Here is a 22,875-nt window from a genome sequence, read left to right on the forward strand (position 1 = left end):
TGGTAACTCACAACGCCCCATTCCCCTCCTCTCTTCGATGTCCCCCCCCTTGCTTCTTCAGGTTCTCGCTCTCGTTCTCCACCTCCGCGCCGCCACTACGACGATGACCGCCGTCGTTAATTCGATCATCTCTTCTCCCTCTCTCTCTCTCTCTCTCTCTCTCTCTCTCTCTCTCGGTTTCTTCCTTTTGTGAAATTAAAACTGACACTTGGTAATCTCCCTTCAGCTTTCAAAGTGTGAGAAAGTATAACACAGTTCACTTCACCATGGCAAAATACCTCCCTAAAACGTAATTACGGTCACACCAAGGGCTTCCTCCTTGGAATTTTTCCAATTTTAACTCTTGTTTTTCTATTTTTAAATTTCTTTTTCAACACTTGTTGTGTTTTTTTATTTTTCTTTTGGCGGTGAGTCGGGCCCGTGACGACCGAGCGGGGGGCGCAATGCCACTGCCACTGGCCTGGTCATCATTGGATTGATGGCTGGGAATTGCATTTGATGAGGAGGTGTAATGGGTCGCGGGCTTGTAGAGGGATTGGCATGGCTCTTGTTTGCGTTGGAACTGACCAAATAAATTCCAACTTTTCCGTGCACCAGGCGGCAGCAGGCTCGAGCTCACAGTTTGTGTCGTTTGCTTTCCTGAGGTGATAGCTGCCTTTGGAGACGCGTGAAAATGGCAGTGGCCGTGCAGCAGCCCGATACAGGTCGATACCTGGCGCAATGGCGCGATCGTTTGGATCGTGGCGTCGGCTTTGACAACTGGGGCCAAATGATTGAGGCGTGTGACGAGTATGATAAGGTATGTCGGCTCGACCAAGGACCCACCCTGCACTGCCTGCCCCTGCTGCCCACCTCCTGGCCTCATGCGCGCGCCCTGTCAGGTCGTGAGCGAGATCAAGTCAACGGTGCATAAGCAGAAACCTCCATTTACAGAGGACGTGTGCAAGTTTCTCGTCAACGTCGCCATTGCCGCCACCCTGCGAGCCAAGGCAGCCCAAGACCTGACGGGTGCGTGCTGACCGTCAGACTTGATTCAAATCCGCCGTGACACGGAATTTGAATTATTGAAGCTTCGAGGATCCGCTAAATTCCGAGCAAACGGGTGCTGCTGCACCTCGTTGGCCTTTCGCTCATCTTGTCCGCCCCTTCTCGAGTGCAGGCAAGGTGGCTGGCGTGACGCTGTCGGAGATGCGCCACCTGATTGAAACGATGAAACAGCTGCCCGATACCGTGCCGCCGTTTCCACTGCCGGGCGTTGAAGAGTTTCGCCATCTCATGCCGGCCCCGGCCCCGCACATGGGATCCCTGGCTGGCGCCGGGGCCCAGGGCGACCAGGACACGGACAACGAGGATGATCAGGATGCCGGTGTGTTACAGAAAAACAACCCCTCTCTTCTGCAACAGAACCAGCAAAGCAAATGAGAGGAAAGAATCACTGTGAAGCCTTCTTCAGGGTTGTGCTGCTTGCCTCTGACAATGTCTGTCTGACTTGAAACTTTTGAACACGATGCTGGCAGACCACGCCACGACCGGTGGATCCCTCAAGCCTCGCATCAACTTTCCGGGTAAAACCAACATTACCATCTTCATTCAGAAGATTCAGCTCAAGGATCCCAGCCAATACATCGAGCCCTACTTTACCATCTCCGTCAAAGGTGAGACTATGCTTGCTTGTTTTCTCGTCTGCTCATGCAAGTTCCCTCGCTGCTGGTGTGGAGTCAACACACGCAAACGTCACTTTGGGCCATGCCAATTTTTGTTACCAACACCCACAGACGCCACGGGCAAGGATCTTGCTGCGCCCCAGGATACTCCGCCCACCAATCGCAAGGACAACGACTTTATTCACTTTACCCAGCCCATTGAGATTCAACTGGCCCTCGAGGACTTGTCGGCCGGTAGGATATTTACCACATGACTTGATTTGTCGACGCCCCATGATCACGGTTCTTGGTGCTCGTGTTTGCATGAATGCCGCAGACTGTGCCATCTTCCTCGAGTTCAAGCACTTCAAACCGCGCAAGCACAAGACCTCGGTCAAGTGCTTTTCGCTCATGGAGCTGGACGAGCTCATCCATTCGGCACAAGCCGTGCCTTTGGAAATGTATGTGCTGCGTCCTGCCATGAACGACCCGTGACTGCTTTGAATGGCCTCAAATTCTGTTGGCCCTCTCACCTGCACACTCGCACCAATCAATCGCAGCTATGCCAAGCCCACCGACTTTAAGCGCCGCAAGCTGCACTTGCTCACGGAGAAGAAGCACTATCTGTGGGTCATGGTTCACCTGACCAAGAACTAAATGCAAGGGGTCCAAGACCAGTGGTGCCTGTGGCATCCCCTCTCCCTCTTGTGCATGTCTTGTCTCCCTTTTCTGTTCTCTGTCTCTGCTGGCGCATTTGTCTATTCTTCTTCTTTTGTTGGTGGGCCGGACCCCTTTCTTGTCGAGTACATGGCTCTACCACATTGAAACTTGTAACCCAACGCTCCTGCTTTGACGTCGGCTTTGGTGTTTTTAAAAACATTCTCACATCTGGGGGAGGGAGACCAACTCGATGCTGGAACTTGCTGCACTCTCATTCGATTAAGTCGGGTGGGGTTGGTTGGAGATATTGGGAATCCAGAGCACGTCAAGGAGAAGAACACCAGGCAAGCGGCAAGCGCATTGCCATCTTTGCGCCGACTCAAGCCAAGGCCTTGATGAGCTTCTTGGCACGCTTTCGGATGATTTTATAAATGACCGGCGTCACCTGTTCGGCATCAAAGGTTTCTTTATTGTCTTCGGCGGCTAGTCGCGCCGACTCGAGAACCGCCGGTGACACCTCCTCACTCGCCACAACCTGTTCGGCTCGCTCGCGCAGGCGCATCCGTGCCACGCCCTGAAGGGCCTGAACATATGTCACAAACACATCAAAGTCATCTTTGGGTAGCTGCGCGGAGCAAGCAAGCACGCGGCAGGGCAAGAGGTGAGAGGCACAAGGCAACAGGCGCAGGTCCGCAGGCTGGTGGGATGAAACGCGAGGTGGGCGCGCAGGCGGACCAGGTAGGGATCAAATGCATGCTCAAGCAGAAACTATGGCAGAGAAAGCCAGCGGGCCAAGGACCGTGAGGATTGGAAACAGCGAGTGGGGCCAAGGCGCGTCGTGTCATCCAAAGCAGCAGCGCGGGCAACCCTCTGCTGATCGTACATTTTGGCGAACTTTTTGAAACTTCCATTGTGTTCGGTCAGACTGCCACAGGCGCAGGTAATCTAGTGCCTGCTGATATGACTGACGATCTTTGACTGCGGAGCCAGAGGTGCAAAGGTCAGACAGGACGGGGAGTGAGTGCCCAGCAAACGAGAGCTAAAAGCCGTGCAGTCCAAGACAAGACTCACCAGCGGGAGGCGGCGGAGCGGACTCTTTCTTGGGTGTATCTGATGCATCTGTCTTTTTGCTGCGCTTGGCCTCGGGCTTGCTTTCGCTGCTGCTGCCGTGGCTTGACCCGCGCCCGCGACCGCCACGACCACCGCGACCACCGCGACCGCCACGGCCGCGCTCAGCACCACCCCGACCACGACCACGCTCCCCCGCACCCTGTCCCCGACCACGACCGCCACGACCACGACCACGACCCCGCCCACGGCCTCCATCCCCAGCACCCCGTCCAGCTTGTCCAGCTTGTCCAGCCGCCACCGTCACCGGCGCCTCACCCCCCTCGGTTGCCGCCATCTTGATCTCTTGAGAGAGAGAGACAGAGAGAGAAAAGAAACAAAAGAGACACGTGTGTTCCACATTCTCTCTCTCTCTCTCTGTCTTCGTGTCTGTCTCTCTGTCTCTCTCTGTCGTTCCCTCTTTCTCTGCTCTCTCTGTCTGTCGTTCACTCTTTCTCTGCTCTGACTCTCTTCTCTATCTCTCTCTCTCTCTCTCTCTCTCTCTCTCTCTCTCTCTCTCTCTCTCTCTCTCTCTCTCTCTCTCTCTGCTCTTTGTCTCTGTGCAGTCTCCGACTCGGTCTGAGGTAGCAGAATCGATCGCGGTGACTCCCGTTGGCTATGCAGCGCTTGGTTTTTTTTACTGATGACTGATGGAGAGCCTCGAGTTGGGAGGACGGCTCAAGCGTTTGGGTGGGCGCAGCCATCCAGGACGACAACAGGCTCTGAATTGTATTTCTTTTTTTTTTGCTGTCTGCTTCTTCACAGATCACAACTGAACGACGAGAGAAAACCAAAAGGGACAAGCATCACCACGGAGTAACCGGTCCGTCCCGTCCGTGTCGAGGCCGGGGGGGGGGGGGGGGGGGGCACTTTGAAGAAAGATAAAGACGAATGGTGGTGGTACAGAGAAAGTCACATCTCGAGGGCTGAGGCTCCAAAGGCATCATCGTGATGGTAAGTCAAATCTGCATTGGCGGGATCGTGTGTAGTGTGAGGATCGAGTGCAGCGCCAAGTCAAGGGTGCCCATGGGATGGAAGCACGTACAGAGAAACCCGTCGTCATCACCAAAGTCCTGGTAGAGCTGGCGTATCGCTTTGCTGAAAACAGGCCCCGTGGCAAAGGGAGGCAAAAGGAGAAGGGCGTGAGGTGCATTGAGGTGCATCGAGGTGCATCGAGTCACATCGAACGGGTGCAGATGCGGGTGCAGCTGGGCCGAGACAAGACGGTCAACGCACCTGGTTTCTGGAATGGCAAACTTGCCATCGTTTTCAACGTAGACAAAGATGCTTTGCGAGGCCGCCAAATTGCTGCGGCTGCGAATAATCTGCTGAAACTAACGCCATGCAAGGGGCGTTGGATCGTACAGAGCGGGTAAGAGCAGCGTGACTTGATGGGTTTGCAAACGCGGGAGGAGAATGAAAACAGCAATGTTCTCCCCGCCCCCACACAAAGCAGGGGAACGTGAAGAAGGGTGGTTTGAATCTGCTTGGAGACCAAGGGACATGACCACCGACCTGGGCCAGCGTCATTTCGCCAGAGACAATAAACTTGTTCTTATCGAGGGGGGGAAGCTTGCAGCGTTTGCCACGCAGGACAATCACGGGATATTGCTCGCTGTACTTTTTGCGTATCCGGCGAGCCTCGGCGCTGCGTGCAGCTAACGTGTTCAGGCGCATCGTGGACATTTGGACAGCCGCATCCGTCGTAAGGCGGTGCGCCGACGAATGGCGACAGAAAAAAAAGACACGAAACAGGACGAAGAGTGAAAGCCAAGCGGGAGCGGAAGAAGAAGAAGAAGAAGAAGAAGAAGACGGAGAAGACGGAGAAAGAGATGGAGAGAGAGAGCGCGCGCAGGGGGGCGAGCGAAGGGGGTGGGATGGGCGGCTCGATCAAATCACGGACCGAAATCATGCTTTTGCTTGTAAGGGTTGGTCTCCTTGCCCGAGCGCATCATGCTGGCCAAGTCAAGAGACAGGGATACTCTATACAAACTGGAGCCCGACGACAGAGGCAAGACAGGGCGGGCGGGGTCGGTCCAGGAAGGGGTGCACGTATCACACACGCTCGCTCGCTCGCTCGCTCGCTTGCTTGCAATGACGCTATCCAAGCAGAGAAAAAAAAAAAAAAGCGAAACCGCGCGTCGAGCAGTGAGAAGAGGGTGTCGCCATCAATCACAAACAGCGAACGCGCTCACGGAGCTCGTCAATGCCATGCCCGAGCTTGATCCACATGGCCATAAAGGGTACAGCGTTGCAGCACCTGTCTCCTCCCTCTCACACACCCTCAATGGTCCATTCCTGATGAGCACGCTGCCGTTTCACATCAACTGTACCTTGCAAAAATAAAATTCAAAAGACGAAGATGAGAGAGAGAGAGAGAGACAGAGAGAGAGAGAGAGAGACAGAGAGACAGAGAGAGAGAGAGAGAGAGAGAGAGAGAGAGAGAGAGAGAGAGAGAGAGAGAGAGAGAGAGAGAGAGAGAGAGAGAGAGAGAGACAGAGAGAGAGAGAGAGAGAGAGAGAGACAGAGAGAGACAGAGAGAGAGAGAGAGAGAGAGACAGAGAGAGACAGAGAGAGAGAGAGAGAGAGACAGAGAGAGACAGAGACAGAGAGAGACAGAGAGAGAGACAGAGAGAGAGACAGAGAGAGAGAGAGAGAGAGAGAGAGAGAGAGAGAGAGAGAGAGAGAGAGACAGAGAGAGACAGAGAGAGAGGACAGAGAGACACACAGTGTTGGACACGCTTTTGGAGGCTTCTTGGGCCGTGCTCTGCCTTACTCTCGTTATCAAGCACAAGCGCGTCAGACATGACAGCCCATCTTCTGCCCCTCTGAATCACCCTCAAGCTGCTCTCTCAACCCACTGCCACTGCCACCGTCGCCACCGCCGCTGCCGCTGCCGTTTCCGCGCCAGTAATTTTGTTTATATTAAAGAGGTCAATTTCACATTATATATTTACAACATAGTGTGTGTTGAATAACACTTTGAAGTTGTTTGCGTGTGCATCTTCAACGCAGCGTCATCTGCTCGATCATCTTCTTCAATATGTCCCCATCATATACAACACATTATAAAGCATAACCGCAAAAATAACTGCATCTTCTTCCAACTTCTCTACATCATCTCCAACAGCTATGGCTTTCCCTTTTGCGTGTGTTGTATTTTTAGGGTCCGTTGGGCAGACCGCCACAAAGTGCGAGAGAGAGAAAAAAGTGAGAGAGAGAAAAAAAAAAAGTAAAATAGAAAAAGAAAACGGCAGCGCCCGCTCGTGTTCCTCGTGTGGCCCTCTCTCTGGCTCTGGCCTCTGACTACTGGTGGTGGTGCTGCTGCTGCTGCTGCTGCTGGGGGGGTCAAGCTTGAAGGATTGCATTTCTGGCGATAGCTGGTACGTGGTTTGGATGGCCTCGACCAGCGCCGGCTCAACCTCACGCGCTCGCTTGCTCGCTCTGTAGACCTTCTTATCTATCAGAGACAGACCGTATCATTCCCCGCAACAGGATGCCCGACAAGGAGGCAGCCTTTGCGGCCTCGGCATCATCCGAGGGGAGGGGGTCTCGGAAGAGCACGCCCGGCCATTCGGGCCGCACGTCCCCTCTGCTGACAACCACCAGCCACCCCGCTCCGCGCCGCTACTCCAACCTGCACAAGCGCAGCATCTCCGACGTGGTTGCCAGCCACTCGTACGACTTTGTTCAGCACGATGACGATAGCGTCGGTGCTCATTCGGACACAGAGCTCGACGGTCGCGATCGAGAACCCCCCTTGCCCAGCCGTGAGGGCCAGGTCGCCAAGTGGACCAACTACATCCACGGCTGGCAGGAGCGCTACCTTGTCCTACGTGATGGCACTTTATCCTACTTCAAGTCGGCCCAAGAACGCACCCGGGCCTGCCGCGGTTCCATTGATGTGATTGGTGCCGTGATCAAGGCCCATGACTTTGACGCCCTTCGTTTCGACGTCGTCGTCGGTGCCGACCAACTCTTTTACGTGCGCGCCACGTCAACCGCTGAGCGCGACGCCTGGGTCGCCGACCTTCGCTTGACCAAGGACCTCTTGCCCGATCGTCAGCCCTCCGCCCTCTCCCGCCGCCCCTCCACCTTTTCCCTGGCCTCGGGCACCTCGGCCAACTCGGCTCACGTCGGCACCTCCAACGGCCCTCGCATCTTCAAGGACAAGCTGGCCGAGCTCAAGTCCATTCAATCGGCCCTCGGCAAACAGGTGGGTTTTGCACCGCCACACGTTTGAAGACCAGGCTCAACTCGATTGCGCCCGCAGCCATTTTCTCCTGGCGTTGTTTTGTTCTCAACTCTTGTTCTTCTTTCTCATCTTCTGGTCACGTGGTCTCGGGTTGCCTCCAACGCAGGCCTTGAGCTTGCACACAAACCTTCAACAGGTCGTGGATGAATTTGGCGAGGAATCATCCGAGGGATCCCGTGCACGCGAGGCCGCCGAGGAGGCAGTGCTCTTCAAGGTCGCTGCGCAAGGCACCATGTCCGCCATTGAGGAAACCATTGCCCTGCTCATCAAGCGTGAGGAAGACTTGCACCGCCGCTATGAACGCGAACGCCAGAAGCGCAAGCAGCTCGAGGAAGAACTGGACACTCGCCCAGACATGCGCAATCTAGGTCCCGACTACGTGGAAGGCCCACACACCCTGCTTAATGATGACGAGTTTTATGACGCCTTGGAAACCGGCCTTGATCAACTCGAAGCCCAGGAACGCCATCGTCAAGAAGAAGAGGCTCGCCTTGAAAGCCAGCGCGCCCAGCAATCGGCCCTTCCCTCTCGCAAGACTCACCGCTTCACAGGCCTCGTGGACGAGCAGGTTGGCCCCGCTTGAAATGTTTTCTTGTCCTTGGTCTTCATCGTCTTTTGTCCGCTGCCCGATACGAGGTTGTGTGTGTCCCAGGCTTGCCGCTGCTGTTCCCTTTTGGGGTGTCTCATTTTTTCGCTTGGACTCAGCTCCAACATAGCCTGGCCTTGGCCGATGAAGATGTGGACGCCCACTGGGCCTTGGGTTACCAGGAGGGTCAGCTCAAGGTGTTTCGCCGAGAATCGGCCGAATCTGGAACCCCAACCGACCGCCTCAAGGCCTTTCATTACATTCCCGGCATTAGCGGTCGTGTGCGTTTGAAGCCATGCCCTTGCGTACCTGTCCCATGTCACGCAAAGACTTATCCAGTTGTACAACCCCCCATGTGCTTAGGAGCTTGCCGAGTATTTTTTCAACACTGACTACAAAACGGAATGGGAACGTGAGTTGGGCACTCCCCCGCCGCTCCGTGTACTTGCCTCCCGGTGGGGGTTGCTCATTCATCGAATTGACTGCGCACAACAGATACGATCGAGAGCTTCCGAGTGCTTGAGTTTCTGGATCAGCACACCAACGTCACCCACATGATCCATAAACGGGTGTGGCCCTCGGCACAGCGCGACTCGTGCTTTGTGTCACATTTTTGCCACATTAACGAGCACCGGTGCGTCTATCCAACCCGCTTGCGTGATGCTCAACCCTTCCTCTCGCGCCTCTCTTCTCATTAATCTGTTGCCGGCCGTGGCATGGCGTGGCGTGGCGTGGCGTGGCGTCGCGATGCAATGCAGTTGGGCCGTTCTGAATTACTCGGTCGATCATGACATGGCGCCGCAAGACAAGTTTGTGCGCCTGACTTGTGCCATGTTTCTCCTATGTGACACGGACATTCAAAGCCGGGACACACCACAAAGCCGCAAGGATGTGGGCTGCCGCATCACCTACGTGGCCTCGATCAATCCCGGAGGCTGGGCTCCCCCCTCCGTCGTCAAGTGCGTATCCGTCTGCAGCAACGCTTTTCCGCCATTATCGCTTTGGATCACGAAGCTGTTCAGCTCCTTGCCGTTGTTGGCTCACCCTGCGACTTGATTGCCAATCTAGGGCTGTATCGCAGCGCGAGTACCCCAAGTTTCTCAAAAATCTCGAAAAGCATGTTCTCAAGCATTACGAGGGGAAGCCCCTTTCGGTCTAAAAGAAGCTGTCAGAGAGCCTCAACCAAGCGGGGCTGGGCCATGGGCACCGCACGCGGACCCCAGACACTGGATTGCCGGTGGCGTTGCCCGTCCCAATCGTCACACGACGCTTGCTCCCTGTGTTTATTGTTTGCCATGCTGGCACTAATTGAGAAACTAAGTCTGATCTTGTGCGATGATCCCGTGATGTCATGTGCGCTTTCCATCGAGCCGTCAGTCAGCGTAGTCTCCAGCAATTTGGTTCTTAGCAGAAGGGAAGGAAAAAAAAAAACAAGAAAGAAAGGCACAAGCACAGTCAAGCAAGTTTCAGGGTTGCAACAACAGCAGCTACATCCTGCTGATGATCATCTGGAGTCGTTCGGAACAGACGAGGCAAGTCCCCCTCAGGGGCACTCATACACAAAAACGTTGGCGTCATCACCAACGCTCACGATGCGCTTGCCTTCCTTGTCAAAGGCCAGACTCCACACCTGCAAGCAAAGCACCGCACAGCGTCAGGGCACGACAACTCCAGACAACTCCAGACGACAGCAAACAGGCCAGTGTTCGTGAAAACTGGAAATGGCGCAAAGCAATGACCTGGTCGGAGTGATCTGAAAAAGTGTGCAGGCACTCCTTGGTGTCGATCTTCCAAACTTTGACTGTTTGGTCGCTTGAGCTGCGAGTGCACGTGTTGTGTGAGCTGCATACACCCGGGCTCTACGGGCGGCACACAAGTAAAGAGGGGCACAAAGGGGCGAGACCGCACCAAGAAGCAATGTGTTGATTGTCGGGAGCGACGACCACGGAGAGAACCCAGGAACCGTGGCCAGAAAAGGTACCGAGCAACTCCAGGCCTGCCTCTTGAAAATGCTTGATGTAGCCATCGTCACTTGCGGTGAAAAGTTGTTTGCTGTCAGGGGAAAAGGCCAGACTGCGGATGGGCAGAGCATGGACTTGGCGCTTGCTCACAACGGTGGCCTTTTTGAGGTCAAACACAATAACGTAGCCTTTCATGGTGGCGCAAGCCAGACGATCTCCACTGGGACTCTACACAACCCAGGCAAAAGTCGAATTGAGTCGCCCAGAGGATCAAGCCAGCAAAAGCCAAGGGCGCATGCGACAGGACGGCATACATAGACGAGGGCGGAGATGTAGTCTGCAGCCGTATCTAGCTCGGCCCGCTGTTCAAACGTGCCGACATCGAAAATATACACCTGTGCAGGGCCGCCAACACCAGGCGCACACCCCTTTATGTGAGCAGGCCGAGGCCCCTTGCAGAAGGCACCGATGAACTCCTCGTGTAGAGTCTGCGAGGGCGCACTGGTTGTGAAGCACAGAGGTCAACGATGTCAGGATGAGGGTACCTTGCCAGTGCTGGATCCCGCCGCGAGAAACTGGGCATCATGGGAGATGGCGACGGTCCAAGGTGTTGCTAGAAAAAGATTCATGGGACGACCAATGTCAAGGAAGGACGTGAGCGGGTGGAAAGGGGCCGCAATGGCTCTGAACCTTCTCTCCTAGTTGGCAAAGAGGCTGAGGAGGAGGTGCAGGGGTGCAGGGGCTAGGCTCTTACCGCCGTCAGGTGACATTTTGCCGAGAAGGCGGCCGTCATTCAGATTCCATGCCTTGATCTGGCCATCGATCGAGCTCGAGTAGGCTACCGACTTTTCCGAGTCGGTGGCGACAGAAATGACACCAAGCTCGTGGCCTTCAAAGCGATGAGCTTGTTCCAATGTCTTGTCCACGTTATTCCTGCAATTGTCATTCGAGTACAGAGACAAAAAAGGGCCAGGGCACAGGGCTTAGAACTTTAAAAAAAAAAAAAGAAGAAGCTAAAAACTGGGCCAACTGTTCAGCGTACCAGCGCCAGGCCCGCACGGTGTCGTCCACAGAGCCAGTGACAATGTAATCGTCGGCGTCTTTGGTGCACCACGACACGGTCCAAATGCCGTCGTCGTGTGCTACGCATGCGAACAGAAGAGCCACAGACACAGAGCACCATGAGAGATCAATGTGCAAACCCATCATCGCTCAACCCGCGCAAATGGGAAAAAAGCACCGAGGGGACAGGTGAGGGGAGCTTTGAGACCAAACCTTTTTGCTTCTGGCCAATGGTGCGAAACTACAATCAAGACACGTCAAGGGCCAAAGGCCAAGGGGACGAGTGCGTGAGACTGCATTCAACGAAACGGCACCCGCCTCGGTCGGTTGAGCGTTGAACGACTTTACCATGATGTCGGCGAGCCACAGACAGAACAAGGTCTCAAACTCAGCAAAAACAATTGCCCCGCTTGACACTCACTCACAAGCCGCGCCCAGAAAGTGCTTCCCTTTCCTTTCCTTCCCGTGCACAGCTTGCACAGCCCAAGATGCCGGACGACTCGCTGCGCCCCCACTGGTATCAAACCCGCCCGCTGCCGTTTCGTTTCCCTCTAAAAGATCAAAAAAAAAGTGTTTGTCTTCAAGTGAGAGAGAGAGAGATTTAGAGAGAGAGATGGGTAGTGAAGGGATTTAGAGACTATCGTCGAATCGTGTGAATGCACAAGCTTGTAGTCAAGGTGTTGACAGAGGTGCTGGCACTGTCACGGTACCGGCAGAGAGGGATCAGAGCTGCTTTCATCTGACATAGTCATCTGACATTAAGATGTGAAAATGTGAGAAATTATGCACCAAAAAACTCAACTTAACCTTTTCGCAATAGCACAAAAAGAGATCTGTAAGATAGCGATAACATGTTTGAACATGTTTCAGTTCGATTTGGTGTGTATGTGTGTGTCTCTGTCTCTCTCATTTTTTTTCTTTTTCTGCTGCGCGCGCGCTCGCTCGCTCTCTGTGTGACTCTCTCTCCTCATGCTCTCTCTCTGTGACGCTCTGACGCTCTGTCTCTCCTTTTTGTGACGGCGGCGGCGGCGGTGGGGTGTGGCTTACTGTCTGGGGAACTTGCAGTCATGGCCTCGCAGGATACGCTGCCTGCGTCACAGGAAACGGTGCCCGATGCCGAGACTGGCGTGTTCCCGCCCATGCTAACGCGGCACGGCTCGTCGTACAAACGCATGTCCATGCGCGACTTTCACGAGTACCTCTCTCGGATCAACAAGGATGGCGAGTGAGTGACTTGCCGGTTGATGTCTCGGCCGTGTTTGCTGGAGTTGCTGTGAAATCCTTGACTGTGATTCCGACCTCATGCCTCTTTGCCTCTTTGCCATGGATCTAGCATGGCCTCGGGTAGCATGGTTCGCCGTGATTGCATGATGCACAAGGATGGCTGGCAGCAAGTGGATGCCGAGTTTGACGTTGACATTGACATTTTGGTGGGCACCTGCTTACCCTTCTCCCCACTCTTATCCGTGGCTCGTGGTGAATGCATCGATCGATGCCCGTGAGGTTGGTCCGATCTCAGCAAGGTTTTACGTTTGTTATTCCTCATGGTGCAGGGGGGGCAGCTGCCGATGGATACGGAGCTGGTGGATTTGGAGACACCCCTGCCGGGCACAGGCCTGGACGACACGCCGCAAGCCTCGGCCAAGCCATGCGGCGCTTTGGAGGACTCAGGAGAACCTAACCCGGCCGGTTTCCGTGCCAACCTGGCCGACTCAAGCGTGGCTGCTGGCCCCGGTGCCCGGGCCATTGGCTGGACGTACTCGCCCATTCTCAACACCCTCTTCACCCCAATGGACTACTCTTGCCCAATCCGCTTTGCAACAAACGAGGTGCGGCTGGCCCGACTGACATGGGTCGCTGACGTTGCTACTGTCAGGGGGCGCTCCCATCCATGCACCATCCACCCATCTGTCGATGATTGCGCCTGACAAAAACATGCGCCCAATAGAGTGTTCCCGACCTCAGCCGCATCGTGGCCCATCTCGAATACACGCAAACAAACCAACGCAACTTTGTCGTCAACCGCTGCGACATGCATCGTCAAGGCGACTCTGGCCCCTTTGCTGAACACGTTCTTCGCGTCAACAATCCCCAAGCCAACTACCACCAACGCCAAGAGGTATTGGCGCGCCGCGCCATGGGCGTTTGCGTCCTGGTGCCTGACCTTCACTAACACATAACATGCCTTGCATTCACGACAGCGTCTGGCTGTCAGTGTGCCAGTGGCCAGCACACGCAGCGGCAAGGTGGAGCAAAACGAACTTTTTGAATGGCATTGCCTCACCTCTTGCGCTGGCGGCATCAATCGCCGGAAGATTCGGGTGGTCTTCCGCCTCATCGACCCTGACCAGTGTGTTTCATGCTTGCTGCCGTTTGCCCGTGCATCATCATGTCCATCTCGTATCCCCTTTTCTTGGGTCGCAATCGCACTCACTGTTTGCTTCGGTAATTGTGTGTGCGCCATGCGTGTCTCAGAAACGTCCTGGGCGTTCAGCACATCAACGTGCGCGTCTGTGCTTGTCCAGGTACAGTCATACATTTACCCCCTGGCCCTGACTACGCCCCTTCTTGCTTTGTTGTGTCTCTCGGCCGAGCGGTATCGGCACCTCAGCCAACGCCTGCCTTCCTTTTTGTCACACACTTGCCAGTGCGTGATCGTCGGACACATGAAAAGGCCCACGCCAAACGTGAGCAAGCCAACGACAAGCGCAACGTCATCGCGTCTGACCCCACTCCGAGCAAGAAGCCCAAGCTGAGTACGTGTCAGCTCCACCTGTGCTTGTGCTGCACCATACACACGCCACGGGGAAGTTTTGCCCCGACTGACCAGACGGCGTGCACATATGTAGAGGATCATCCCATCTCCATGGCCCTGCGTAAAATGCCCTCCGTATCGACCCTCTGTCAGATTGGCAGCGGCTTTGACCACGATCAGGACGTGCAGTACCTCGCGGTGCGTCGAACCCGCTCCCAGACCCAACCGCCCACCGACACGACCGGTTCCTCTCCTCGCCTCATCATGCGTCATCTTGCGGACAATGGGGGTTTAGATCTGCGGCCGTGCCAACTACGAAGTCGCCCTCAAGGTCCGCGACCAGCTCAATCAATCGGCCGGTCTTGGGTAAGCTTGACGGGCTTTTCGTCGATGAAGCTCAACCGTTACCGCACGCACGCACCCTGCTTGGCACCCTGCTTGGCACCTTACTCATGGCGCTCTTGTATGTTTCGTTGTGGTAATGCTGTAGGCGGGTGGCCGCTTCAAGTGTGCATCTCCCCCGCAGTGAGGTTACGCTGATTAAGCAACGTGTAGCCGAAGCCACCAACTTGGACGAGTACGTCACTTTGCACCACCATCTTGCTCTGCCAGAGGCGCATTTTCACCTAGCGTTGGTGGCGTCCCAACTCATGGCTGGGGTTTGGGACTTTGGTGGTGCAACTAGATTTCTGCGGGCCTGCAATCTGCAATCGCTCAAGCGGACGTTGGAAAATCTGGGCTACACAGACCTGCCCTTGATAGCCACGTTGGATGCACGAGAGATTGAGGAGTTGACTCTGACCAAACAAGACCAACGTCGTCTCAAGCTGGCCCTGGTCACCCTGAATGAGGTATGGGTCGGACGTCGCCAGTGTGCCGTGGGTGTACAGTGTGCCGTGGGCATGCCCGCGAGTCGTTTATGCTTTTGCATGCCATGTGCCATGTATTGTGTGGCTTTAGACGGACAAGGCGCAGGACCCGTACCTGGCCCGTCGAAGGGAGACCAAGCTAATGCGAGTGACCGTTCGCTCGACCCCGGGCCAAGCGCAGGCGGGCGGGGCTGGCCCCACCTCGCCTTTTGCGGCTGCATCATGATGTGGCGTCGAAGGCGGGATCTGTTTGTTTCAGTGTTGTGTTTGTGGTGTTGTCCGACCATGACAACAGATGCAGATGTGCATTGCGTTGTGTACGGCCTTTTGTCGAGTCTGGCGCAGGAACAGAAAACCAGAAAGTGCAAGACGAGCAAGTCGTTGTCAGGGGTCAGCCTTTTGTCTCCAAGGCGCGAGTTTACGTCTCTGGCCCAGCCCGCGTGGCCATGACCAAGACAATTGACTTGCTTGTCACCTCGTGTTCTCTCGTTCTTCAAACCCATGACAAGCATACTACGACCTGCACATCATCATCGTGGGTGTGTGTGCAGACATCAAATTGCTGACATTTGTGTAAGCAGTAGTAGCTTCATTAGCTTAGCTTCCTTTGGAACCTTTTGTTCATCTCTACGAGGGGCATCTCTCCGGTCAGACCGATCGACCGTGTGTGTGCACGAGGCTGCACTGTGACCCGAGCTGGCCTCACAAGACGGGGCTCCATATGCCCGCACTGTTTCCTTGACCTTTGTTCGCCCTAACTGACGCTAATCGCTCAGTCAGGGACGGTTGCCTTTGCGGTTTCTTTAAAAAAAAAAAAAAAGAATGAGTGAAACGTTCTCCTCCCTAAGGGAAGTTGGAATGATCAATGACTTGACACAGTGTATACAGCTCTGCGGTGCACAGGCAGGCGAGAGCCTGAATCAATTATTGGCGGTGGCCGCATGACCTGTCGATCACTCCCTTTCCAGCGCACAGCTGCTTGTCTTGCTCTGTGCATGAGAATTAAAGTCCATTTATATTTTTAAAGATTTTATAAGTAATTTCACAGTATTTCTGCCGGGAGCCCTGGTTATATGTTTGCCTCATTAGGTCTCGGTGAAAAGGGGTTTGAGCACTGCCTGGCTATTGAACATCACACGATTCGGGCGCATCCCAAATTCAGGGCTAAATCCATCATTTGAAACACGGCCCCAAACACAAGCGATAGCACAACCTAGAATGTCTGGCATCCGTTCTTTCGTCGCCTTAGCGCAGTTTAATCCAATGGTCACAGAAAAGCTTTGCTATGTCGGTTCTCTCGACTCCTGCTGGCCCTTACAGCCAGTTCAAGTCGCGCGTCGCGTCACAGAAGTAAAGTCCAACATGAACGATGGCCGGAGCGAGAGCAAGTGCTGCCTTCTCCTGTGCGCACATTGCAAGACGGGTGAATCTCATGAGCCGAAGCGACCGTGTCGTCCCCTTGTGGCATCCCAAGCTGACCTCGGCGCAAGCTTCCTTAAGCGACTTTTGGTGTCGTAGTCCAGTACATTTGGGCAACTTCCATCCTGATGGTCTGAGAGAGTCACACGCTCAAGTCACGCGTGCAGGTCACAAGACGAGCCGAGAGCCAGAGGGGTGAGGTGTCGATGGCAGCCCAATCTGGTCGAGCTCCGATAAGAGTCCAAACTACGACCTGTGAAACCTTGCTTCTTGCAAAACCAGCAAATGCTTGTGATTCATCTCGCGCTGGCGCCACAACCCGTGTGCTACATGATAGCAACTGTGCGGTTTGACCCTGACTCGACTTTCAAGTGCCACCGTCCCTCGTCCGCTCGACACTTACCCATGCGCACATGACAAGGGGGCTGTTGTGTTGGCGTGCTCTGCAACTCTCTGAATGGCTGTGCCATCCCTAGCTCATCGCAGACACAATGCCATGTACTTCTTCAGGCACCATGGATAGTGCTAGAAGGCCGCACGCAGTTTGGTGACTTCCGGTTTGTCAAGTGCTATGAGCTACATCGCCAGCAGCTGCACAAGGATCAAAGTTGTTCTCACCTTGAACGTTACGCTGGCCATCTCCTCAACTGCCCTCTCAGAGTAGAAAGGTTCTTACCGTTTTGGACCAGTGTGAATGTCACAAGTTCTTTACATGTGTGAGGGATGGCACGCTCCGCGCGAAGAAGCAGACCTCATCATCGCTTTTACGTGTTTGAGGCGGCTCCGTTTGCGCCTTAATGGTGCCCTGTATAGCAGACATTGTTGTGAAAGAAGGGCCCACAAATGCAATGGCGGCCGGACGACGTTACGTTGACCTATCTCGTTTTTCAATAGCCAGAAGAAGAAAATTACAGCTAGATCTTTTACGGACCTGTTTCCCGCAAACGGTCGCGAACCGTCTGCCGTTTTTCCATTGTTTCCCGCAAACGGTCACAAACCGTCTGCCCTTTTTTTGTGGGATGTACCACCATCACGTAGAATGGCAGGGGGCGATAGCATCAATCAAATCAAACGACACATGAAACCCCGGTCAATTCGTCTAAAAATAACGTTTTCCCAGCACAAGCTATCAGCTTTTGTAATGACTGAAAGCGAGTGATTGGCATTTACCAGCAACAGCGCAGCGGACACTTGATCGCCTCCCTCCTCTCTTTCCCTCTCTTTTCCCCCTTTTCTCTCTTTCCCTTTCTCTTTCCGTCTCTTTCCCTCTCTTTTCTCTCTCTTCACCAACCTCCGCCATGCCACCCAACACGAAACTGCTACAACGACTCTTGGCCAAGTTTAATCCCTTTTCCCCCTTGTCTCTCCGTTCACCACCACCCACCATGCCATCCAACACGAAACTGCTACAACGACTCTTGGGCAAGTGTTACGACATGAAGACGAACATGCTGGACATGCAGACCAAGGTTGGTCGCCTGGACCTTACCGTGGCCGCCATGAAAACGGACATGGCTGACATGAAGACCAAGGTTGATCGCCTGGAGCATAACATGGCCGACATGAAGACCGACATGGCTGACATGAAGACCAAGGTTGATCGCCTGGACCTTAAGGTTGATCGCTTGGAACTTCGCGTGGGCATGTTGATGGAGGCCCACGTGCGCAAAGTGGTTGCCCAAGAGCGAGGCGAGGAATGGACGCGCCACTACAACACGTATGCCCTCGACGGCATTACCAACCTGCTGATTGCCCCAAACGCATCGGAAAACGTTTCCTTCCACGTGAACGACATGACCAACAAGTTGGTGCTCGCTGCTTTGAAGGGCGCAGACGGCGGCTTGCCTGGACTGCTGCAGTGCATCGCCGAGGATTACCAACTCGCTGACCCGCCTGCCTTTGCCGCCACCGTGGACTTTTTCGAGCAAGCCCTCGCCTTTGTGACGGCGGCGTTGCAGGCGGAAGCCACCCGCCAGCACGGCCAGGACGCGACGAAGCGCGGCATTCTCATCGAGCTGCAACGGCTTTTGGAAGCCAACAAGGACATTGTGCAGACAGGCAGCGAAGACCTGACGCCACTCTTCAAGATCATCCGGACGAACTCGGGGCTGGCGTTGAGCCTCTTCTTTGCGATGCCTCCGCTTTTGGCAGTGCGCAAGAACTTGCCCAAGTACAAGAAGCGCTGGGCTTGGCGCTCCCTGGAGTTTGACATGCGCGGCAAATTCACCGCACCGTCGGCCCACCAGGCGGCCCGCATCGAGTTTGGCGAGGTCAAGTCCTCCGCCGCCAACCAAGGCGCCGGTCTTGAGCAGCTCGCTTTTCGGAGCCACGTACTTCGCCATGCTTACAGCATCATGGCTCCCAACAATGTGCTGGAATGCGCCCCGGTGCTCTACATTGAGTGCGCCAGCGTCGAGGAGGACACCGTCCTCAAGGAGAACGTGCCAGTTTGCATCATTCCCCTCCGAGGTCCTTTTGAGAGAGACGCTGATGCCAACGACGACGCCTTGCACGCGGCGGCGCCTGCGGTTGCGGTGGCTTGAAATGAGCGCCCGTAGAGCGCAAAACCGTTTCCCCTCCCTCTTCGCCAGCTCCGCTTTCCTCTGACGTCGCTTTAGTATGTTTCCATTGAGCTCCCTATTCATGTGGTCTGCTCGCTCGTCAGTGTTGAGTTTGTCTTGGCGTTGTTGTCTCTTCCGATGGTGGTTGTGTGAATCGTGGCCTTGTCTGTCCTAGTTTTGCGCATCGTGTCGGCGTCTTCGCTTTGATGTCTTTCTGCTCAACTTTTCGCTTGTGAATCTCGTTTGATTCGATCGACATGTTGCCCATTTCTTTCAATTCATGCCAAGAAGGGAATCGACATGAGACGTCGGGTCTTGGGGCGAGGGGGAGAAAAGTGACAGAGACAAAGAGCCGCAGACGCTGGAATGTAAGGGTTGCACAACCATAGGGAGTTCCCCTCCCATAGCAAAGCAAAACAAATTCACAACAGCAGTTCCACTTGTCATTCTTCAATTCGTCCTTGAAATGTAAAAGTCCTACTATCCACACCCTTTACACACTCAAGGGTGAGGTTCTTCCATCCCTGATGATGATGAGATTCCATTACACGGACACCGTCGGCGCTAGTTGGGCTGATGATGTCACACACCCTTGATCGTAATCATGCTTGTGAGCAAACATGCAAAAGGGAAGCCGTATTGTTTCGATCCTGAGCGTACTACGCATTCGTGTGCCTCGGACCACTCGTCTTCGAGAGTAGCAGCCTTTTACTAAAAGGCTGCTACTTATGAGCACGTCCCATGTCATGATGGCCTGTACACTCGCATCACATGGCTCGGTTGAGTCGGTCGAACCAAAGTTGCACCTCTTGGCGCCTTTTGTTACATGTGGTAGTTGTGCTATGTCTCTCTGCCTTATTTCTCTCTCAAAATTAAACTCTCAAGCTCTCTGTCACTCTCTCTCTCTCTGTCTCAAACTCTCTGTCTCAAACTCTCTCTGTCTCTCTCTCTCTCTCTGTCTCTCTCTTCCTCTCTCTCAAACTCTCTCTCTCTCTCTCTCTCTCTCTCTTACACACACACACACACTCTCTCTCTCTCTCTCAAGCTCTCTCTCTCTCTCTCTCTCTCTCTCTCAAGCTCTCTCTCTCTCTCTCAAGCTCTCTCTCTCTCTCTCTCTCTCTCAAGCTCTCAAGCTCTCTCTCTCTCTCTCTCTCTCTCTCTCTCTCTCTCTCTCTCTCTCTCTCTCTCTCTCTCTCTCTCTTCCTCTCTCAAACTCTCTTCCTCTCTCTCTCAAACTCTCTCTCTCTCTCACTTTCTCTCAAACTCTCACTCTCTCTCAAACTCTCTCTCCTCTCTCTCATCTTGTGAGTGTGGCACATGCAGACCTTGGGTTCTGGAGCGCTTCGGAGGCATCGGCTGCATTTTTTACTCTCCGTCAACTCGGGAGACGGTGCTGGGGGGAGCAAGTTTGAAGGCTAGTGCGTGAACCACTGTCACACACATACTCATCACACGGCCTGTTGTCAACGCGGTTCGTTCCGTCCCGGGTCTGGTTGAAGTCAGTGTGTCAGTGAACGTCGACAAGGCAAGCAAGCACGGAGAGCTCCGACGTCAGGATGGAGCAGCAGGCATATCCCGATCGCGCGCTGGCCCCCGAGGTCATTGCCGAGCGCCTTCAGGAGATAGAGCAAGCCATTGGCTACAAATGGGAGGGCCGGCCCCTTCGTATTGTTGGCATAGGTAGGCATTCCCCATTGCGCTCGCTCTCCATCGAATTTCCAGGCTCGCCACCCCGAGCTCGTCTGTCGCTAGTCCAAACCAAGTCTGGCTTGGAACGGACGCATGCCGTGCTCCAGAGCGTTTGAATCTCATCAATTCTGCTGTCATCGTGCTCGTCTGCAGGTGCCGGTGCCTGGGGTGCCGTTGTCGTGGCCATGCTACAGCAAATGTACGGCAGTCAGTCCGACAAGGTGGACATTCGCATTTGGCGGCGCGGCGGACGCATTGTTCCCAAGGAAACCATCGCCAGCCTCTTGACCGTCATCAACCAGCACGAAGACGTTCTACGCCGCCTGCGCAACAACAGCGTGTACCTGAAATACATTTCCGGTCGCCTCGGTGACCGCGAGCTCACAGCGGATGAGATCCTACAGGACGGTCTGTGTCTCAACCTGCCCAAAAGTCCGCTCTGCCCTCTTCGTGTCATCACCAATCTGGAAGAGGCCGTCTACGATGCCGACATTGTCATCAACGGCCTCCCCTCCACCGAAACTCGCTCCGTCTTTCAAAAGATTGGCGACATCTGGTCCGCCTCCCGCGACCCTAGCCGCCCGCCCGTCATCATCTCCCTGTCCAAAGGCGTGGAAACGCGCATGGAGCCCCACCCTCACGTCGTCACCCCCACCCGCATCATTCACGAAGTCACCGGTGTTGGGCTTGATCGCCTCATGTATCTAGGTATGCGCGCCCTCGCCTCAAATGCTCGCTGTCCCTCTCGATGTTCTGCTCATCTCCTGCACCACTGGACGTGTTCCCGCCATGACTCTCACAGGTGGGCCAAACATTGCGGCCGAGGTCTGGCGAGGCGAGTTTGCCAATGCACGGTTATGTGGAGCCAACAAGCCGCTTCGCAAGGCCATGGCTGAGTTTCTGCGCAACTCCAACTTTGTCTGCTGGAACAATGCGGATGTCATTACCCACGAAGTCCTGGGCGGCCTCAAAAACGTCTACTCGCTCGGCATGGGTATCATCACTGCCGCCACCAACGACTCGGCCACCTCCAAAGCCGTCTACTTTAGCAATGCCGCGGCTGAGATGGTCTTTATCACCCGCCTCCTCTCTGAGCGCCCTGAAGATCTGCATGGGCCCCTACTCGCTGATACCTACGTCACCTTCCTCAAAGGCCGCAACGCTTGGTACGGCGAACAGTTGGGTATGTTTGTCCATCTTTGGGTGTGCCCGTTAAAATCCATCAATGCCTGGCCATGCCCTCGACCTGTGCACCTCGCCGGCGTGATTGGGACGAATTTCGCCTCATGCTAACGCACGCTGCTGGTACACGCATCAGGACGGGGCCGGCTGCACCCGCGCGACGGAGACGTTGTGCCCGGCAAAGGTCTGATTCAGGGCGTGTCTGCCACGCACGCCTTCTTTGAACTTCTCTCTGATGACCGGGTCAAGGTGAGTTTTGCCCAAAGTGCCTAATGAAGAGCAAAAGTCCTTTGGACTTGGGCACGTCGCGTAACAGTCAAGTGGTGTGTTGCCCCTTTTGGTCATTAGATTTACGATCACGTCACCCACAACGAGGTGTCGCCCATCACGGCTCTACCAACCATGCGCATGATCCGCAAGATGCTGCTGACAGAAGGTGACATGGCCGAGGCTGCCAAGAGTTTTCATCAGGCACGTATTTGCGCTCAAGCCAAGCCATGGACCGCCTCCCTCGCCCCCGTGGCTCTTGTGCTTTGCATTCATCGTGGCAACTTTCATTCATTTTTTTTTTCTACACACTGTTTGATGGAGAGCAGGATATGAAGGATACGTCCAACACGGATCCAGCCAAGCGCTTGCGCACGACCGAGCTCTACTGCCCCTTTTTGACTCGCTTGCCGGGCGAGCTGGTGGACAATGACGAAGACGATGATGAGAACAACTTTTCCCTGGTGACACCTCGTCCCGCCGAGGGCGCCGCGCAAACTTTCAACCTCGACGCCGTACCTGGACCCCCCACGCCCCACGCCAAGGTCGTGCCACCGGTGGCTCCTGCCGAAGCTCCCCCGGCCGCAAACACTAGCCTCAACTCTTCCCGCCGCTCAAGCTCGAGCGCAGCCCTATCATCGCGCTCACCCGGCGTCCGCAAAGGCAATTTTGACAGCGGAACGACAGTGTAGCTTGCGGCTTGTGAGATCTTGTAGCGGCATTCAGACGAGCGGAAAGAACTTGGTCGCGCAAGGCATGATGCTCCCATTCTCCTACCTTTGCAAAAGAGATTTTCTTCAGATTGACATGAATTGAACATCATAGATAGGAGCTGAACCGCCACAATCGCACATCCCAT

The 22,875-nt window shown here is 54.8% G+C and overlaps 10 protein-coding genes across 10 annotated transcripts in view; 6 read left to right on the plus strand and 4 right to left on the minus strand.

Moving 5' to 3' along the window:
- The window catches only part of MONBRDRAFT_8386 (uncharacterized protein), a gene marked incomplete at both ends in the record, with an annotated part of 735 nt that extends 628 nt beyond the window's left edge, over window positions 1-107 (plus strand). Inside the window, one exon of the mRNA XM_001745965.1 lies at window positions 62-107. Coding sequence (XP_001746017.1) covers window positions 62-107 — 46 coding nt within the window. The remainder of the gene's footprint in view (window positions 1-61) is intronic.
- Window positions 108-653: 546 nt separating this feature from the next.
- MONBRDRAFT_32500 (uncharacterized protein) lies at window positions 654-2,480 on the plus strand. The gene is made up of 7 exons (XM_001745966.1): window positions 654-799; window positions 882-1,008; window positions 1,160-1,366; window positions 1,518-1,655; window positions 1,776-1,898; window positions 1,981-2,104; window positions 2,204-2,480. Exons 1-7 carry the CDS (start codon window positions 674-676, stop codon window positions 2,298-2,300), a joined length of 942 nt encoding a protein of 313 aa, XP_001746018.1. The 5' UTR covers window positions 654-673; the 3' UTR covers window positions 2,301-2,480.
- A 202-nt stretch (window positions 2,481-2,682) lies between these two features.
- On the minus strand, window positions 2,683-4,114 carry MONBRDRAFT_25614 (uncharacterized protein; the record flags this gene model as incomplete). Its single annotated transcript, XM_001746102.1, has 5 exons — window positions 2,683-2,928; window positions 3,039-3,071; window positions 3,187-3,281; window positions 3,375-3,573; window positions 3,878-4,114. 5 exons carry the CDS (start codon window positions 4,112-4,114, stop codon window positions 2,683-2,685), a joined length of 810 nt encoding a protein of 269 aa, XP_001746154.1.
- Window positions 4,115-4,271: 157 nt separating this feature from the next.
- On the minus strand, window positions 4,272-5,508 carry MONBRDRAFT_32501 (uncharacterized protein). The gene is made up of 5 exons (XM_001746103.1): window positions 5,314-5,508; window positions 4,926-5,068; window positions 4,647-4,744; window positions 4,456-4,508; window positions 4,272-4,375 (listed from the first exon to the last, which is right to left on the minus strand). The coding sequence occupies exons 1-5, from the start codon at window positions 5,363-5,365 to the stop codon at window positions 4,323-4,325; spliced, it is 399 nt and encodes a 132-aa protein (XP_001746155.1). The 5' UTR covers window positions 5,366-5,508; the 3' UTR covers window positions 4,272-4,322.
- A 235-nt stretch (window positions 5,509-5,743) lies between these two features.
- Window positions 5,744-6,217, minus strand: MONBRDRAFT_25616 (uncharacterized protein; the record flags this gene model as incomplete). Its single annotated transcript, XM_001746104.1, has 1 exon — window positions 5,744-6,217. A coding segment is annotated over one exon (474 nt), but the record flags the coding sequence as incomplete, so codon positions are not given.
- Window positions 6,218-6,906: 689 nt separating this feature from the next.
- MONBRDRAFT_32502 (uncharacterized protein) lies at window positions 6,907-9,576 on the plus strand (the record flags this gene model as incomplete). Its single annotated transcript, XM_001745967.1, has 7 exons — window positions 6,907-7,626; window positions 7,772-8,233; window positions 8,371-8,532; window positions 8,615-8,663; window positions 8,747-8,885; window positions 9,010-9,210; window positions 9,320-9,576. The coding sequence occupies 7 exons, from the start codon at window positions 6,907-6,909 to the stop codon at window positions 9,408-9,410; spliced, it is 1,824 nt and encodes a 607-aa protein (XP_001746019.1). The 3' UTR covers window positions 9,411-9,576.
- A 53-nt stretch (window positions 9,577-9,629) lies between these two features.
- On the minus strand, window positions 9,630-11,818 carry MONBRDRAFT_37152 (uncharacterized protein). Its single transcript, XM_001746105.1, has 9 exons — window positions 11,623-11,818; window positions 11,488-11,515; window positions 11,255-11,354; window positions 10,967-11,145; window positions 10,758-10,825; window positions 10,527-10,607; window positions 10,160-10,440; window positions 9,991-10,069; window positions 9,630-9,881 (listed from the first exon to the last, which is right to left on the minus strand). Exons 1-9 carry the CDS (start codon window positions 11,623-11,625, stop codon window positions 9,795-9,797), a joined length of 906 nt encoding a protein of 301 aa, XP_001746157.1. The 5' UTR covers window positions 11,626-11,818; the 3' UTR covers window positions 9,630-9,794.
- Window positions 11,819-12,341: 523 nt separating this feature from the next.
- Window positions 12,342-15,124, plus strand: MONBRDRAFT_25618 (uncharacterized protein; the record flags this gene model as incomplete). The annotated part of the gene is made up of 12 exons (XM_001745968.1): window positions 12,342-12,499; window positions 12,608-12,704; window positions 12,828-13,103; window positions 13,223-13,393; window positions 13,476-13,624; window positions 13,750-13,799; window positions 13,923-14,030; window positions 14,124-14,227; window positions 14,325-14,395; window positions 14,520-14,606; window positions 14,715-14,880; window positions 14,990-15,124. 12 exons carry the CDS (start codon window positions 12,342-12,344, stop codon window positions 15,122-15,124), a joined length of 1,572 nt encoding a protein of 523 aa, XP_001746020.1.
- A 2,491-nt stretch (window positions 15,125-17,615) lies between these two features.
- Window positions 17,616-18,860, plus strand: MONBRDRAFT_8393 (uncharacterized protein; the record flags this gene model as incomplete). The annotated part of the gene is made up of 1 exon (XM_001745969.1): window positions 17,616-18,860. The coding sequence occupies one exon, from the start codon at window positions 17,616-17,618 to the stop codon at window positions 18,858-18,860; it is 1,245 nt and encodes a 414-aa protein (XP_001746021.1).
- A 1,574-nt stretch (window positions 18,861-20,434) lies between these two features.
- Window positions 20,435-22,708, plus strand: MONBRDRAFT_8394 (uncharacterized protein; the record flags this gene model as incomplete). The annotated part of the gene is made up of 6 exons (XM_001745970.1): window positions 20,435-20,558; window positions 20,721-21,275; window positions 21,370-21,750; window positions 21,886-21,998; window positions 22,098-22,185; window positions 22,341-22,708. 6 exons carry the CDS (start codon window positions 20,435-20,437, stop codon window positions 22,706-22,708), a joined length of 1,629 nt encoding a protein of 542 aa, XP_001746022.1.
- Window positions 22,709-22,875: the final 167 nt, after the last annotated feature.

Source organism: Monosiga brevicollis, genomic scaffold, assembly GCF_000002865.3.
Source record: "Monosiga brevicollis MX1 MONBRscaffold_11 genomic scaffold, whole genome shotgun sequence".
Taxonomy (NCBI): domain Eukaryota; class Choanoflagellata; order Craspedida; family Salpingoecidae; genus Monosiga; species Monosiga brevicollis.

What these genes read in the sequence shown, in the direction of transcription:
- MONBRDRAFT_32500 (XM_001745966.1), top strand. Translation starts at nt 674, where the DNA reads ATGGCAGTGGCCGTGCAGCAGCCCGATACAGGTCGATACCTGGCGCAA. An exon ending in CGAGGATGATCAGGATGCCG is followed by an intron (nt 1,367 to 1,517) that starts GTGTGTTACAGA and finishes CGATGCTGGCAG; the next exon opens with ACCACGCCACGACCGGTGGA. An exon ending in CAAGCCGTGCCTTTGGAAAT is followed by an intron (nt 2,105 to 2,203) that starts GTATGTGCTGCG and finishes AATCAATCGCAG; the next exon opens with CTATGCCAAGCCCACCGACT.
- MONBRDRAFT_37152 (XM_001746105.1), bottom strand. An exon ending in ACCGTGCGGGCCTGGCGCTG is followed by an intron (nt 11,146 to 11,254) that starts GTACGCTGAACA and finishes TGACAATTGCAG; the next exon opens with GAATAACGTGGACAAGACAT. An exon ending in CGGGATCCAGCACTGGCAAG is followed by an intron (nt 10,608 to 10,757) that starts GTACCCTCATCC and finishes GGCCCTGCACAG; the next exon opens with GTGTATATTTTCGATGTCGG.
- MONBRDRAFT_32501 (XM_001746103.1), bottom strand. Translation starts at nt 5,365, where the DNA reads ATGATGCGCTCGGGCAAGGAGACCAACCCTTACAAGCAAAAGCATGAT. An exon ending in CAAGCAAAAGCATGATTTCG is followed by an intron (nt 5,069 to 5,313) that starts GTCCGTGATTTG and finishes TGAACACGTTAG; the next exon opens with CTGCACGCAGCGCCGAGGCT. An exon ending in GCGAAATGACGCTGGCCCAG is followed by an intron (nt 4,745 to 4,925) that starts GTCGGTGGTCAT and finishes GCATGGCGTTAG; the next exon opens with TTTCAGCAGATTATTCGCAG.